At 38.4% G+C, this 14,587-nt stretch overlaps 1 protein-coding gene across 4 annotated transcripts in view; it reads right to left on the bottom strand.

Moving 5' to 3' along the window:
- Positions 1-6,979: 6,979 nt before the first annotated feature.
- Positions 6,980-14,587, bottom strand: part of arhgef1a (Rho guanine nucleotide exchange factor (GEF) 1a) — a 108,852-nt gene continuing 101,244 nt past the window's right edge. For 3 of the 4 annotated variants that reach the window (XM_054605498.1, XM_054605501.1, XM_054605499.1), the window contains 2 exons: positions 14,253-14,400; positions 6,980-9,368 (listed from right to left, as the gene is read on the bottom strand). In XM_054605498.1, coding sequence (XP_054461473.1) covers positions 9,340-9,368; positions 14,253-14,400 — 177 coding nt within the window. In that variant the 3' untranslated portion in view covers positions 6,980-9,339. The remainder of the gene's footprint in view (positions 9,369-14,252; positions 14,401-14,587) is intronic. The other variant, XM_054605500.1, reaches the window with a different exon arrangement.

Here is a 14,587-nt window from a genome sequence, read left to right on the forward strand (position 1 = left end):
ACTCTGACAAAGATAGAGGGAGGGCATTTATATGACAGAGGAGGAGACACTCCCACTACTAAGCCCCTCAACCCACACACGAGCGCACCCTCCTCTATCTTCCAGAATCACCATTCAAATGAGAAGCAAACCCGCACACTATCAACATGTGATTGCATGTATGTTTTCATGCTTGGAAACTGAAATAGCTCAGCATCCCACCATTCGATGCACTGTAAGTCTGGCCTGTGCCTTGTGATGTGGCTTCTAAAGTTAAGAAAACATCGGGAATAATAGAAAGATAACTTTTGTTTTCCCTGCATTGGATCAAAATAGTTTATCCATTATGAAGTAGGCTGAGCTACAAGACATGACAAAAGAAAATGCTTTTGTCTTTTCTGTCTGACACACACTGCTCAAATTACAGACCAGTTATAGGTCAGATGTTAGTCATAGAAATAAAATGGCCAGTAACTTGTGGCTTTGTGATTGTCTTTAGTCAATGTGTTATCTTAATAATGTTTCGCGGTCAGTTGATTCTTCTTCCTCTACTACTCTTTTTCTTCAAAATACTCATGATAAAAAGTGCGTTGTAACAGGTTTGGAGATTCAATTGTACTTTTTGGTCACCAGGCAGTTAAACAACAGCTGTTGCTGCCATTAAGTGAGCAGAGCACTAGGGGGCAACTGTGGCTCAGAAGGTAGAGTGGGTGGTCCCTCAATCAGACGATCGTCAGTTTGGTCCGAGGCTCGTCTAGTCCGTGTGTCCATGTGTCCTTGTGCAAGACACTTAACCCCAAATTGCTCCTGTGTCTGTGCTGTATCAATGGGTCTAAATTCTTAGTTAGTCCTGATGGGCAGGTGGCCCCTTGCATGGTAGCCCCTGTCATCACCGTATGAAAGGGTGGGAATGGGTGAAGGACATGTAGTGTTAGAGTGCTTTGAGTGGGCGGAAGACTAGAAAAGCGTTATACAAGTACAAGGCCATTTACAATTTATAGTGAAAGCCAGGTGACATGCGATTGAGTCACCAAATCTGTTGAAGGAGTAATATATGATACGCATGCATGCAGTACATGTACGTGCATGTACATGCATGTGAGCGTGTTCTACTGGTTAGCTCACGGCCGCCACTCAGCACTGCTCTCATACAGTGGTTATGGCTGATAATGCCTTCTTGACAGACAGCATTATTGTAGCACCCACAGGTAAACACTGTTAGCAAGGTTAGCTACAAGCCGCCAGCTCAGGCATGTGTTAGGAGACGTTAAACGGTAATCAAAATGCTCCCTATCTTGTTTTATGCCCCTTTAATGGGGTGGGCAATATGGATTATATATTCTGTCACAATACATGTAATATTTTGGAGGACCAACAATTTATGTAGTAGACAAAAACAGTCCCACTCTAAGGTCCATTTAGTAGTGGTCTGGGATCATCTGTGCTCGGGGTTTGCCAAGACCTACAAGTGAACAAGATTTTTGAGATTGCTGTGAATTTAACCTGATTAAGTGACTAAAACCACTTAGTAAGGTTAAGTAAAAGATAGTGGTTGATGTTAACCTAACTGACAGACGACTCACATCACCATTGAGTGACAAGTCAAGTCACAAGCAACTCGCGTGATAATGACACAAATGACTCCGCTAACAATATGTTTACTTTCACACGGGAAACGAACACCGAACTGTTGGCTGAGAGTTCTCTTCCCTCTTTGGATAGAGTAACTCTATGGGGCTTTTATTTTGAAAAAAAAACAGCCTCGTCCTGGGTTCCCAGTTAAGATACAGTGCGTTTCTCAAAGTCAAGGAAGGATCCTTCAGCAGCTGTATTTCAGGATGCTACGTCGTTGAATTCCGCCGAAGGCTCCAATGTGGAGGATCCTTTAAATTCTTCTAAAGGATGCATGTGTGTATCCTCCACGCTCCTAAAACACCCATAATCCTATGCCCACCATGTATTTCCTGACCCCGATTTGGAAACAGTGGAAATATGCTTTAAACTAAATAAATAACCAGAAATGAATCTTCTCAGTAAACATTGAGTCCTAGGGGGCAGTTGCTTTGACAGGGTTCAGACCTTTGAATCCGCCCACTCCACCATGTTCGAGTTGACTTATGCGTCTGGCAGCGTGACATGAAATGCCGATTTTCCATTAAAAAGTAATCAATAATAATCAATAGTAATCAATAAGCGCAGCTGGCAGACTAACCATTAGCCAATTAGCCCCAGGGGCGGGACTAACAACTTTGTCAAGCTGATGTCAACGGTTGTCATCCGTGCGGCGAAACCAAGATGTAGTAATAACAACAATGGTGACCGCTTCAGAAGACACTGACACTGACAGTCCCTCTAGTTTTCTTTACTCTCCTTTACCTGATTTGTGTCTATAAGCTCTGACTGCTACCTCTTTACAAAACATTGTGAATCTTCAACCCTTAAAATAATCCAAAACATTTACACAAATACAGAACACAGAATAGTAGCCAGATCTATATGAGAGATCACCAAAACATCTCTGAATCCTTCACTCAGTGGCCTTGCTTTCGCATTTGTGCTGCTTAATAATAGTTTTGGAAACAGAGTAAAGTCAGTATCAGTTTCTTTGAGACCCTGTTACTTTCAGGCACTTGTAAGGCGGTTTGATTCCATAAGAACATGTCTGTGACCAGCACAAGATATCCTTTGACCTTAAATTCCCTTAAATGACCTCTAATTATGTATGAAATGGGAAAATAGTGGACATAAGAGCAATTTATATATTTTTAAGAATATTTTACAGCTCCTTCTAACTCTAGCAATGAAGTCACCACTCTAGCTCGAGACCTTCCGTCCCATGCACGACCATTATGAAATCTGAAACGATCTGAAAATTTAAAACGTAAGCTGCCATTCATTGGAACTGGCTTTTAAATAAGAAAGCTCAAAGCACTCATCTACAAAGAAGTAAAGGTCATATTAGAAGATTTTACTATTTTAGGGGTTGGATATTGAATCCCCAAAACAATACTTCACACATCCTTAAGTTAATGTTCATGTGAACCTCGAGACTGAACCAAAGAAAGACAATAAAATTAAAGGGAAACTGCAGAGTCATGTTTCACATAGTCATTTGATCCATTATTTTCCCAAATATATGAATAACTTCAGATTTATAATTGATTGACTAATATGTGTCCAGTATGTTTTTCAGGTTATAACCACAGATGGATGGAGTCATTTCAACAATTTCACAGCAGAAGCCTTTCTTCATCATTCTCCTTAACTCTTTACATTACATTACATTACAGTCATTTATCCAAAGCGACTTACAATCAGTAGCTCAAAGCTTATATTACATATCATTACATATCATTCACCCATTCACACACTGATGACAGGGCTACCATGCAAGGTGCCACCTGTCCATCAGACTCTAACTAACATTCATACAACATCCAGTCCACACCGATGGCAAGCCTTCGGGAGCAACTTGGGGTTAAGTGTCTTGCTCAAGGACACATCGACTGCCGAGGCCGGGTATCGAACCGCCGCTCCTCTGAATGGAGAACAACCCTGCTCTCCACTGCGCCACAGCCGCCCAGGACCTTTAGGACTGACAAGTGCCTGGAATGGTTGACAATTCTGTTCACTAAAAATTACTAGAGACTTCAAAGGCAAAAGGGCTGTGTCAGAAAAAATTATCCCAGGTCCATAACTTCAACAACATGCTTCTCATGTGTATGAAATAACTGTCAGGATTCTCCTTTGTGTTTGGAGAGTATTTCACGCATTTCATTTGTATAAACTGTCTTGTGATGAGGTGAGAGGTTTTGAGACAGAGCAAACACAATACAAAGTGACTCAGAGGAGGAATGGCCATCCTGTAACCCTACTCCATCCCCTGGCCTGTAATGCCTATAATTGGATTTCTCATGGGGATGGACAGAGTACAGGGACGACGGGGGGACTATGTCAGTTATTCCCTGCTCTAGGCCCCAGCTGGTTATTAATAAACATCTTTTGGCTGACATTGTCTAAAGGATTAGAATAAGAAACTAGCTGCAAACACAAATAGGCAGAGATGATCGCAAAGAGAAAGGAGCCGAATTCTATGTGAAGTTTTTTACTGTGTTTCAAAAGGACTAGCAAAACTCTATGACATTCTGGAAAATACAAACTAACAGTGAGATGAGAAGGTTGATATATGTTTCCCCTCTGTGTAACTGTGGGTTGGTGTGTTGAACAGTGACCTTTTCTATTATGGGCTCTGACCAGTGTGGCCTGATGCTCATATGCTGTATATGGTGACAGAATTAAGGGCAAGAGGCTATGTAATTCTAGGAGTTGTTTAGCATTCATTGTTAGAATGTGTGAAACATCTTATCTTCACAGTCTGTTTCAATAACTACTCAGGCGGTTGCTGTTGGAAGCTTTTCAGGCTGTCATGTTTCATGATTTTGCATTCATAACATCATTAGTACTGAATCTATTTGTATTTAGTTAGTTCTGAAAAAAAAGGTTTAAAAAAACCTTATTGCATCAATCTTAGCTTCCCTTCATTGGCTCCCAATTCACGTTAGAACTGACTTTAAGGTGCAACTAATGACATATACATTTCTCTTTTAGTGCTGTGTGCTAATACAAGAATATACAGAGTAAAATAAGTCAGCTGGTTGCAGGGCCCCTTCCTCTAGAATAATCTCCCTGCTGACATCAGACAGTCTGACTCTATAGAGGCTTCTAACACGGCTCCAAATGGATGGTAGTTCAAGTTATGAAGCATACACAGTACACACAAATTGGATCAGGTTAGTCTCAATATTAATGAATGCACATGAAGGATTCATAAATTCTTATTCAGATTTACATCGAAATGACTCTCTGCGAAAACTATTTTCAATACACACAGAAAATATTTCTTGTTTTAAACTAAATGTAATAGAAATCCACAAATATAAGCATTTTAAGGCCCAGTGTGTAAGATTAGGTGGCATCTGGTGTTGAGTTGCAGATTGGAACCAACCTCTGCTCAGCCCTAACTTTCTAGGACCGTTGGACAACTACGGTGGTTTTCAGGTAGAGAGAGTTATATTTAGGATTTTATTACTACTAGGAGCTGCTCTGATCAATACTCTGTTCTTTTTAATGACTAAATGATTGTTTTTAAACATATAAAGGATTTTAAAAAATACTAATTCTGAACAGGATTAGAATTTATATTTAAAATATATCTAAATATGGTTTCTAGAGCAGCAACAGTAATGTTTACAACAGCAAAGTTACATATAAGTCAGTACTATCTCACTGGAAACAAATGTAAAATGTAAAGAAAATGAATAACATTTCTGATTGAAGTTTATAAAGAATGAAGAACACAGACATCAATCAGTACCAGTAATTCCTCCTGTCTTCTGTCCTCTTGTACTCCTGTCCTCTGTCCTCCTGGCTGCTTTCTCTCAGCCAGTAAAGAAGTTTACAAAAAATAAGCTTTTGGCCGATCGTGCGTGCTGTGCTTGTGTAAATATAGCGCCGATGGCCGACTGAATTAGGTTTCACTTTTGTTTACATGATCACAGATGTATTTTTTTACTCGCAAATATTTTATTTCACGTACAGTAACAAGCGTAGTTGTGCACTCTTTAACTAAAGTATCCTTTATTTCACCTGGTTCACTTTACCACAGCAGCCTCTCTGCTCGTGCCTCGTTTGTGTCTATGTGTGTTTGTGCCTATGTGTGTTCATGTGTGTATAGTTGCAGGATCTTAGCCCAACAGAGAGAGCAGAAAAAATGTGCGCTGGCGCTTGATAATAATTGACACCAAAACATCAAAAAATACTAATAAAAAGCACCAGTAACGTCAGGGTTTATCAATCCTTCTTTCAGATAACGTAAAAGCAAAAGGGTCTCGTAAGAGCCAGTGTCCGCTCTGGGCTGCTGTAGAAACATGCCGGACTCTGTTGTAGATGACCTGCTCCCTAATTAGATAAAAATGACTTTTTCTAAGCTAAGGTAAACACTATGATTCTTAGTTTCAGGTGATTATACACTGCTTAAAACTTAGTAATGAATATTGTATTCCATTGCTGCCAATTAATCCCCATAAATGTTACACACCGTTCGTTTAAATAGTTTAGAAATTTTCATCTAAAACATATTTTTATGTTGTTACATTATACATAAACTAGTGAACTTGCATTTACAAATGGATTGTCATTTGTGAACTGCACTGCGTTTGGTTGGGGTGTTTTTAGACTCTCCTTTTGTCACTCCCAGGTAAATATTGACTGAACTTGAAACCCAGATATGAAGGATACACTGGCAAACAAGCTAGCCAACATTTGCTAACGCTGAAGAGACAGCAAGTGCTCTTACCGACAGTGGCAGGTGTATGGTACGGCAGTGGTAACCCCCCCCCAAAAAAAAAATACTAAAAAAATAAATATAAGGTGGCTCTTAGATTCACTCTAAAGTCCAGTGTTCTCAACCCAACACATTGCTGGAGGGTCCGTTCTATCTTTTGTGTAGTCTCTCTGCTCTCCAGGTATATGGCCCAGGTCCTACCTGGACATCTTCCTGGTTCCATTTTCTTCATTTATGTTCACAATATCTGTTGGCATAATATTGTCATTCTGATTGCTGTAATTTTCTATTCAACCATTATGTATGCCCACGAATCCTTTGCAGGGCCTCAGAGGCTGGCTGACAGGGCAGTCACATGTAGACAGACAACCGACACACTGTCAGGCATCTAGAGTCACCAGGTAACTCAACCTTATGTCTTGTTCTGTGAGAGAACATGAAAGCACACAGAAGGTTCCAACCCAGAAGCGACAGTGCGAACCACTGCACTATTGTAATTTCATTAAAGTATTGTGCATTAACAAAATATTGTAATCTCTGTTTGTGCACATCATTAGACAACGTCCCTGTGAGGTGAATCAATAAACAGAACTCTATAAATGGTATCGTCATCAGTCTTCTTTTACTTGTCTCCAGATAAGAAATACATTCTTCAACACAGATACATTTTGTAGGACATGATTTTATTTTTTCATTTGGTATTACATGAATGACAAAAGGTTGTACAACAGTAAGTACAGCCCTTGTTTTAGGTTCGGCCTTGCAGTGTCACTGACAATTAAAGCATCTGCTGACTTCATAATACCTTACCCACGTCATTACTATGTTGGCTTTGAACAGTATTTGCCATCTAATATTGTTTTCACCCTGCCTTTTAAGGCAGAGAGATGTCACTCTGAGAGATTGAAGCCTAAAATACATTTAGCAGAAAAGTAGACACGCCATCGCAAAATTCTAATATAAGGATAACTGTGGAAAGTTCACAATCATTTTTCAGCCAGAGAAACATTTGCAAATCTCAAAATCGTGTTCAAACAACATTTACATTTAAATCCACTAAAAAGCTATATTCTGAATATTATATTACATTCATTTGGCAGACAGAGTTGAGTTTGTCTGCTCCTTCTTTGTGTTACTCTACTGCAATCAGTCAGTTCTAACATACAATACAAACTGTTAAGAAGAAAAACACAGTAAATCTAAAAGCTATTTCCTATTGCAGTAGTAAGAAAATGGAGAGGTTAGGTTTGATAACATGCAAAACAATCAAGCCAAGCAGATTCCTGACTATCTATAAAATCATTTAAATCATTCAAATGTAAAGCCCCTATAAGTTTCCAGAACTGTGTTCCAGAACTCTGCACTATTTCTGCCCATGGAACACCTCCTGGCTGTAACACTGAGGGAAGGACAGAGGATGTCGCATGTGCACAGATTGTAAAGCCCTCTGAGGCAAATTTGTAATTTGTGATTCTGGGCTATACAAAATAAACTGAATTGAATTGAATTGAAAACTGAACACTCATTTCAACTGAAGCTGATGGAGGATCTTCTGAGGAGCACTGCTATGTCTTTGAACAAATACATAATCTATCCATCCAGGTTTTAGGACTAACATCAGCAGACATAAACAAGTTGAAGTTTATGAAATGCTGGACTCATGAATTACATTGTCAAAATACATTTTGCATACGATTTACCTACAAATGCATTTAAAATAATATTACGTCTCTGACAGAGCCAAGTATTTAAGTGCGCTCTGATGAACCTCAATCCACAGCAGTCTTAATGCACACGCAGTTATTTAAGTAAATAATTTAGAAATTCAGCAGGTGTGAGTATTGGGATGAAAACTTTTAGGGTGGAAGTTCAGTTAGATGATGGGACAACCACTGTCTCTCTCCTACCAATATAAAATGATGATTCAACCAGTACCTTAACTATAGCGTAGAAGACCAAATTACAGACCTATGAATCATAACTGACCTATAAACTGGTTTTAATCATAATGATATTATGTTGTTTAGTTTCGAGGACTTCTTGTCAGGGATGGTATAATGACCTCAGGACTGTATGAAACCAAAAATTCAACATCCACTTGTTTTTATTTACGTCCGTAAATTAAATAACGTAACAAAAACATATATATATTTTTTAAGCCAAACCATGATGTTTTACTAAACTAAACTAAAGTTTTGATTCATATACATTTTGTTTGGATTGGCAGCGTTTAAAACTGGGACTGTAATCCTGGAGAAAATACATTTCCTTCTAAATGTAATTGAGAGTTGGAATTGAGAAGCTGAGAAGAGCTGTAGATTCAGCTGATAACCACCAGCATTTTCACACCTTTTTCAATGGATCAGTTGATACATAGTGATTATGAACATATTGATTATAGCTGCTCAAAGCCTTAAATCTGAGAAGAGGGCACAAAAGCCTTTTCTGGATCCACAGAGTGGCAGTGACATAAGTTCATGCTCAGGCCATAGTGACGCCAGACCTCAGCAATGGTAAATGGTTTCATAAGTGACTGACATAGCTGTTATTTTTAGAAGTTACAACTTCTACTTTAAGATCTGACAGGGACAAACCATAATGAGATAAGCATTGTAAAAGCAGCAGTTATTGCAGGGCAAATGTATTGGATTGCTTTACATTTTTGGTGGTTATGTATTTTTTTTCCGGGTATTTCAGTGTGTTGCTGTCTTAAGGGCCTTTATGGCAGTATTGAATTCAGTTATTTTTGAATGTTTGAAGATTAGAAAATGCTCATGTTGAAAACATGAGCATTTTTAACAACCCAAGTGGTGGTAATAAATCATCAAACAATCCATAGAATGACTGAACAATTAAAAAACAACTCACTGTCACAAGCCATTTACTGAAAACCAAAGCAGCTAAATAAACATTAAGACTTGCAGAAAAGATAGACATGCTGATTGTAGGAATCAATCTGTTTCTATCATAGTCAACTATAGCTATAAGCTCTTTATTACTGTGAAACATGGCGAGAATCAGATCTCCTCTGGAATATCTTGAAGGTCTGAAAAAGAGAGAACAAATCAAAATTCAGCCCTTGGTTCCCTTATAACTACGAGAGAATAACATTTCATTGGTTTATTCGATAATCTGATGCATTTCAAGTTACAAACCAAAATTCTGATATTACATGATATCATGTGGGAAAGACAAAAATGTTCAAAGCTCACACATTGTAGCTTTGCTCTTTTTTGTTTTATTGTTCTCTGGCACTAATAATTTAATGTTTATTTAATAAGTATCCAAAAACAAACTTCTGAGTATTTAATAACTGTAAATTCTAAATTGGTAGGCCCTTTATTTATATTGACTGTTGGGTGAACCAAGCATTTTTTCATTATTATTCTTTATTCATTATTTTATATGTATGTATTTCATAAGCCTCCCTGTTTTGATCTATTCCTGGTTTGAGTTTGCTGTTTCTTGTTAACGTTAACTCAACACTTTTAATCACCAGCTGTAGTGCTGTCATGGACTGTGAACAGCATTTTACTTGGTAATGTTTCCAGTCAGGATGCTTTCTATTGCTCCTCTGTAAAAGTTAACAAGAACTTCACATAGGAATTTCTCTTTAAGTTTCCTTCAGAAATTCAGCTGTTTATGAGGTTTCTTCACCAGCATGGAGATGTGTGAGGATCATGTCAGGTTGTTTGTCACCTCAGCTCCATTGATGTAAACAGGAGTGTGTGTGTCTTTGCCTCCTTTATTTTAAAACAACATTCATCTCCTTGGTTTTAGTGACGTTGAGCATTAGGTTGTTCTCTGTGCACACACAAAGATTGTTGATTTCCTCTCTATATGAAGTCTCATTGTTTTTTGTAACCCAAATGATGACTGTAGTGGCTTGTGCAAACTTCACAAGGAGTTCTCTTAACACTTGAGGTAGCAGTCATGGGTTTACAGTGTGAACAGGAGGGGGCTAAGCACACAGCCCTGGGAGGCTCCGGTGTTCTATACAACCAGTGCTATACAACCAGTTTCTCAAAGCACCTCATCAGAACGGAGGTAAGTCTCATTAAAACTGGACACTGCAGACGTTTTAGGTACAGGAACGATAGTGTCTGTTTTGAAGCAGAATGGAACACTCTCCTGTGACAGTGATGTGTTGAAAATATCAGTAATAACAGTTAGCTGGTGGGTACATGTTCTTAGTACATGGCCAGGGATGTTATCAGGTCCAGAGTTTTCCTCATATCAGCTGTCTGACTCTTTGTTGAGGGGATAACTTTGTAGCTTTCAGGAATGTCTGTGGCTTATTTTCTTATTATGATATTGTTAACTGTTTTTATTTCTGTACACATGACATCTATTGCACTTCTTCATATAGGGCTAGTGGCTGTAACTTGTATTTCACTAGCTCCTTGTTAAACAAGTTATTGCCCTACAAACTGTGTATCTAAGTAAATTTACATGTGAAAGAGCCAAATGATGGGTAAAAAGCCTTTCAGCTTGTGGATAAGGATGAACTAGAAGTAGGACTAGAAAAGCGCTATACAGGCACAGTCCATTGACCATTTACAATATACTTATCTCCATCCTTGGGGAGGGATCCCTCCTCTGTTGCTCTCCCTAAGTTTTCTTCCTTTTTTTCCTCCCTGTTAAAGGTTATTTTTTAGGGGGATTTTTTCTGTACCGATGTGAGGGTCCCTGGCCAAAGGAGGTTGTATGTGTACAGATTGTAAATGGTAAATGGACTGTACTTGTATTGCGCCTTTCTAGTCTTCTGACCACTCAAAGCACTCTAACCCTACATGTCATCATTCACCCATTCTAATTTAATACACTGATGACAGAGACTAATATGCAAGGTGCCACCTGCCCATCAGGACTATCTAATCAAGCGTCTTGCCCAAGGACACATCGATATGGACTAGCATAGCCAGGGATCGAACCATGGATCCTCTGATCAAAGGATGCTCTACAGTCGCCTGATTGTAAAGCCGTCTGAGGCAAATTTGTTATTTGTGATTTTGGGCTAAACAAAAAAGTTTAATTGAATTGAATTAATATGAAGTTAATGTCAATGAAAATGCACATGTCCTCCACTGGTATTCCTGTTTCATAAAATGACATATCTGTGTTTAATTTGATTAATATTCACTAAGCTATGCCCACGAAAACAGAACAGCAAGGAACCGAAATGAAATTGTAAATAAAATAGTATTTGGATAAATAAATAAAGCTGAAAGCAGCAGTGACTGATGAAAGAAGTGGAAATAGAAATAGAAAATGTACTTTTATTTTGCTACACCTGTAACTCCTACCAACAGTGATGTAACGGTGTACTAACAGCCTTCTACTAGGGATGTTCTGATTGGATTACTAAGAATGGTATCAGGGCTGATCAAGGAATTTTTAACTGATCACTATTGTCTCTATTGAGCTCGATCTGATCCTTCTTTTACGTCAGCTGTCACACAGTTGTTTTTACTCATCAAGCCTTTATGCACAGCCACAAGTGTGCCGTTGTCAGATCTTCAATTCTCCACGGTCCATCTTTATGCATATCATTTATTGATGTTATCCATGTAAAAGATGAACCGAATACAGTTCAGGGCTGAACTGCACCAACAAACACTGGAGGAAACTTTTAAAGGGAGAGAGAAATTCAGTGATGAGGCCAAAAAGATTTCAGAGAGAGTTTCTTATTTCTTTGTTATTTTGTAGGAAAGAAAAGGACAGGTAACTTTTTTCTTAATGCAATTGGAATGATTTAAAAAACTTTAATGTACTTGTAAGTATTCACTGTGCAGCTGTTTTCTCAAGGGAAATAGCCCACCCCTCCCCTGTGAAAAAAAACAATAATCAATCTGAATGAACAATCTGACTTTAACAAACTGTTCCAACTTGAAAACTGTTGAACCAAACATCTAAGTACAAGTAAAAATAACTTAATAAAAACATTTGGAACACTGAACATTATACTCATATAAATACACACATAAATAGTAAATATAAAACTGATAAATATGAAACACTGATCAAACCAACAAGTAAATTAATAGGCCCATGGCTTGTATAAATCACTGAAGATCAAACTATTCATATAAATTGTGGGTGAGAACCTTTTATGTTGCGCTTTACTTCTGTTTGGCTACTTTTGAAAATGCTGTTTTTTTAATTACCAATTAGAAAAAAAGATTGTCCCCCTGATTTAATAATTTGTTTATAAAAGAACCACCTGAAGTGTGATTTGATGGATTACATGCGACTTACTTCCGGTAATTGCCTGTTAAAATAACTATGTTTACATGCACACTCATATACCACTATTGTTCCCAGAATGACAATATTCCAAATTTGATATGGGTCATGTAAAAATCATATTCTTTTGGATATTCTGAATATGCCTTTTTCCAAATGGAGCATTTTCTGATTAAGACATGTGATATGCCGTTATTATTCAGGTTTTAGGAGCATTCTTTTGACATGTATACAGCGCATTTGGAAGCAAAATGCCACAGGGGGCTCCTGCCATTTTTTTCATATTTTGACATGATAAGTGACATGTCAGGTCACCGAACAGTCAAAACTAACCCAGAATGGTGTCAACATGGGATTCACTGAGTATTAATCATATTGAGTGCTGGCACACATCCTCCTGCCCGACCCGAACATCCAACCCCCCTCTACGGTTTCAAGAGAAGGAGTGCCCTTTTATGGGGTATTTAACAGTTGTTTAGGTTATTATCAGGGGTTAATCAAATGCACAAAGATATTTTCAGCAAAAGTGATCTTTTTAATTATGTGCCATGTGGACTCTATGTAAAACTGTGATGTACGTCCCTGTGTGGAGCCTGTTTCCACCAATAACAATGTCCTATCGGTGCCAACCTCTTGTTTCAACACTTCACACAGAGAGTTTGAGCAAATTTTGAGATTTGAGATTTTGAACTTAAATGTGCCATAAGACACTTGACAAAAATGAATGGAATGGAACAAATGAAAGGGGATAAATTGGCAGCTTCAGCAGAACAGAAGCTGCTGGCTCAGAGAGATGACATTCTACACTCAGCTGTTACTGGAAGATATGCATGTTTTAATGTTTACATTGACTGGTGGAGTGTCAGTGGTCGCAATGTGAGCACTTGCACCTGTGCTGGGGCTAACACTTAGAGAACAACGCACAACAATACCATAAAATGAAGGATATTATACAGTATACATTAAGTTTAGTATTACTGTATCTCGGCACAGATAAAAAAGGTTGAATCTATGATAATTATTGGTTTAATGCACCACCCGGTGAGCATGTTGAATGACCAAAATCAACGCCTATCACTCCTCTCACAGTTGTGACCTCAGAGCCTTTTCAAGCTCAAAATGTTTTTGGAGCTCAGTGGAACAAAAGAGGTTACATGGACTGATATTACCAAGCAATATACACTGAGAATGAGCAGAGAAGTGTATTCTAGAGCCCAGTGAGAAGAACTTTGTGGTGACAAGACTGACGTTCAGACAGGCGAGTACAACTACAAACTCACTAACTATCATAACTCACTGTGCAGAGGAGGACTTCAAAAATTACTGTATTGCCTAGAACCATGGCGTTGTGTGTGTTGCACTGTGCAGTGTGTGTAAAACTGTACAGTCTCTCTTCCTGCTTCATGTTGAGTCAATATCGTCTTTACATATCTTTTTTGGCTGCCTTGATACTTTATTCTGCTGGTTAAACTGGAAGGTTATTTACTTTATGTAGCCTAATAATGCTTGTTGTACCCCCTGCAGGGTCCATAGATATTTTTGTACTTCTTTCTCTAATCTGGTTAATTCTTCTTGAGCTAAACTGAGGAAGGCAGTTGTTTATCGATAATTTATAATCACAAGCCAAAAATACCAAAATGATACATTTACATGTCTGTTATGTCTGTTATGTCTCTAATCGTACCCTTGGAGCTTTCAGATGCTGTGTCATCATCATCATCTGATGTCATGTCTACCTCCAAATCACTGCCGTCCTGGAGGCCATCTGATTGGTGGGCCCACATGGTGTCAGCTCCAGTTGAGAGCCCCTTTCTTGGTTGCAGAGAGTCAGTCTACAATAGTAAGAGGAAAGAGTCCATAGAAAGGCACATGTACTGTTCTCTATACCTGCTGAGGACTGAGACTTTTATCCTTCCTTTGAAAAGAATAATTTCCCCCAATATACACATCAAATTCATTCAACATGGCTGTATAAGGCCTTGTGTAAGGAATTTGTCAGACAGATTAATAGCCCTGATG

This window comes from Anoplopoma fimbria, chromosome 10 (assembly GCF_027596085.1).
Source record: "Anoplopoma fimbria isolate UVic2021 breed Golden Eagle Sablefish chromosome 10, Afim_UVic_2022, whole genome shotgun sequence".
Classification (NCBI taxonomy): domain Eukaryota; kingdom Metazoa; phylum Chordata; class Actinopteri; order Perciformes; family Anoplopomatidae; genus Anoplopoma; species Anoplopoma fimbria.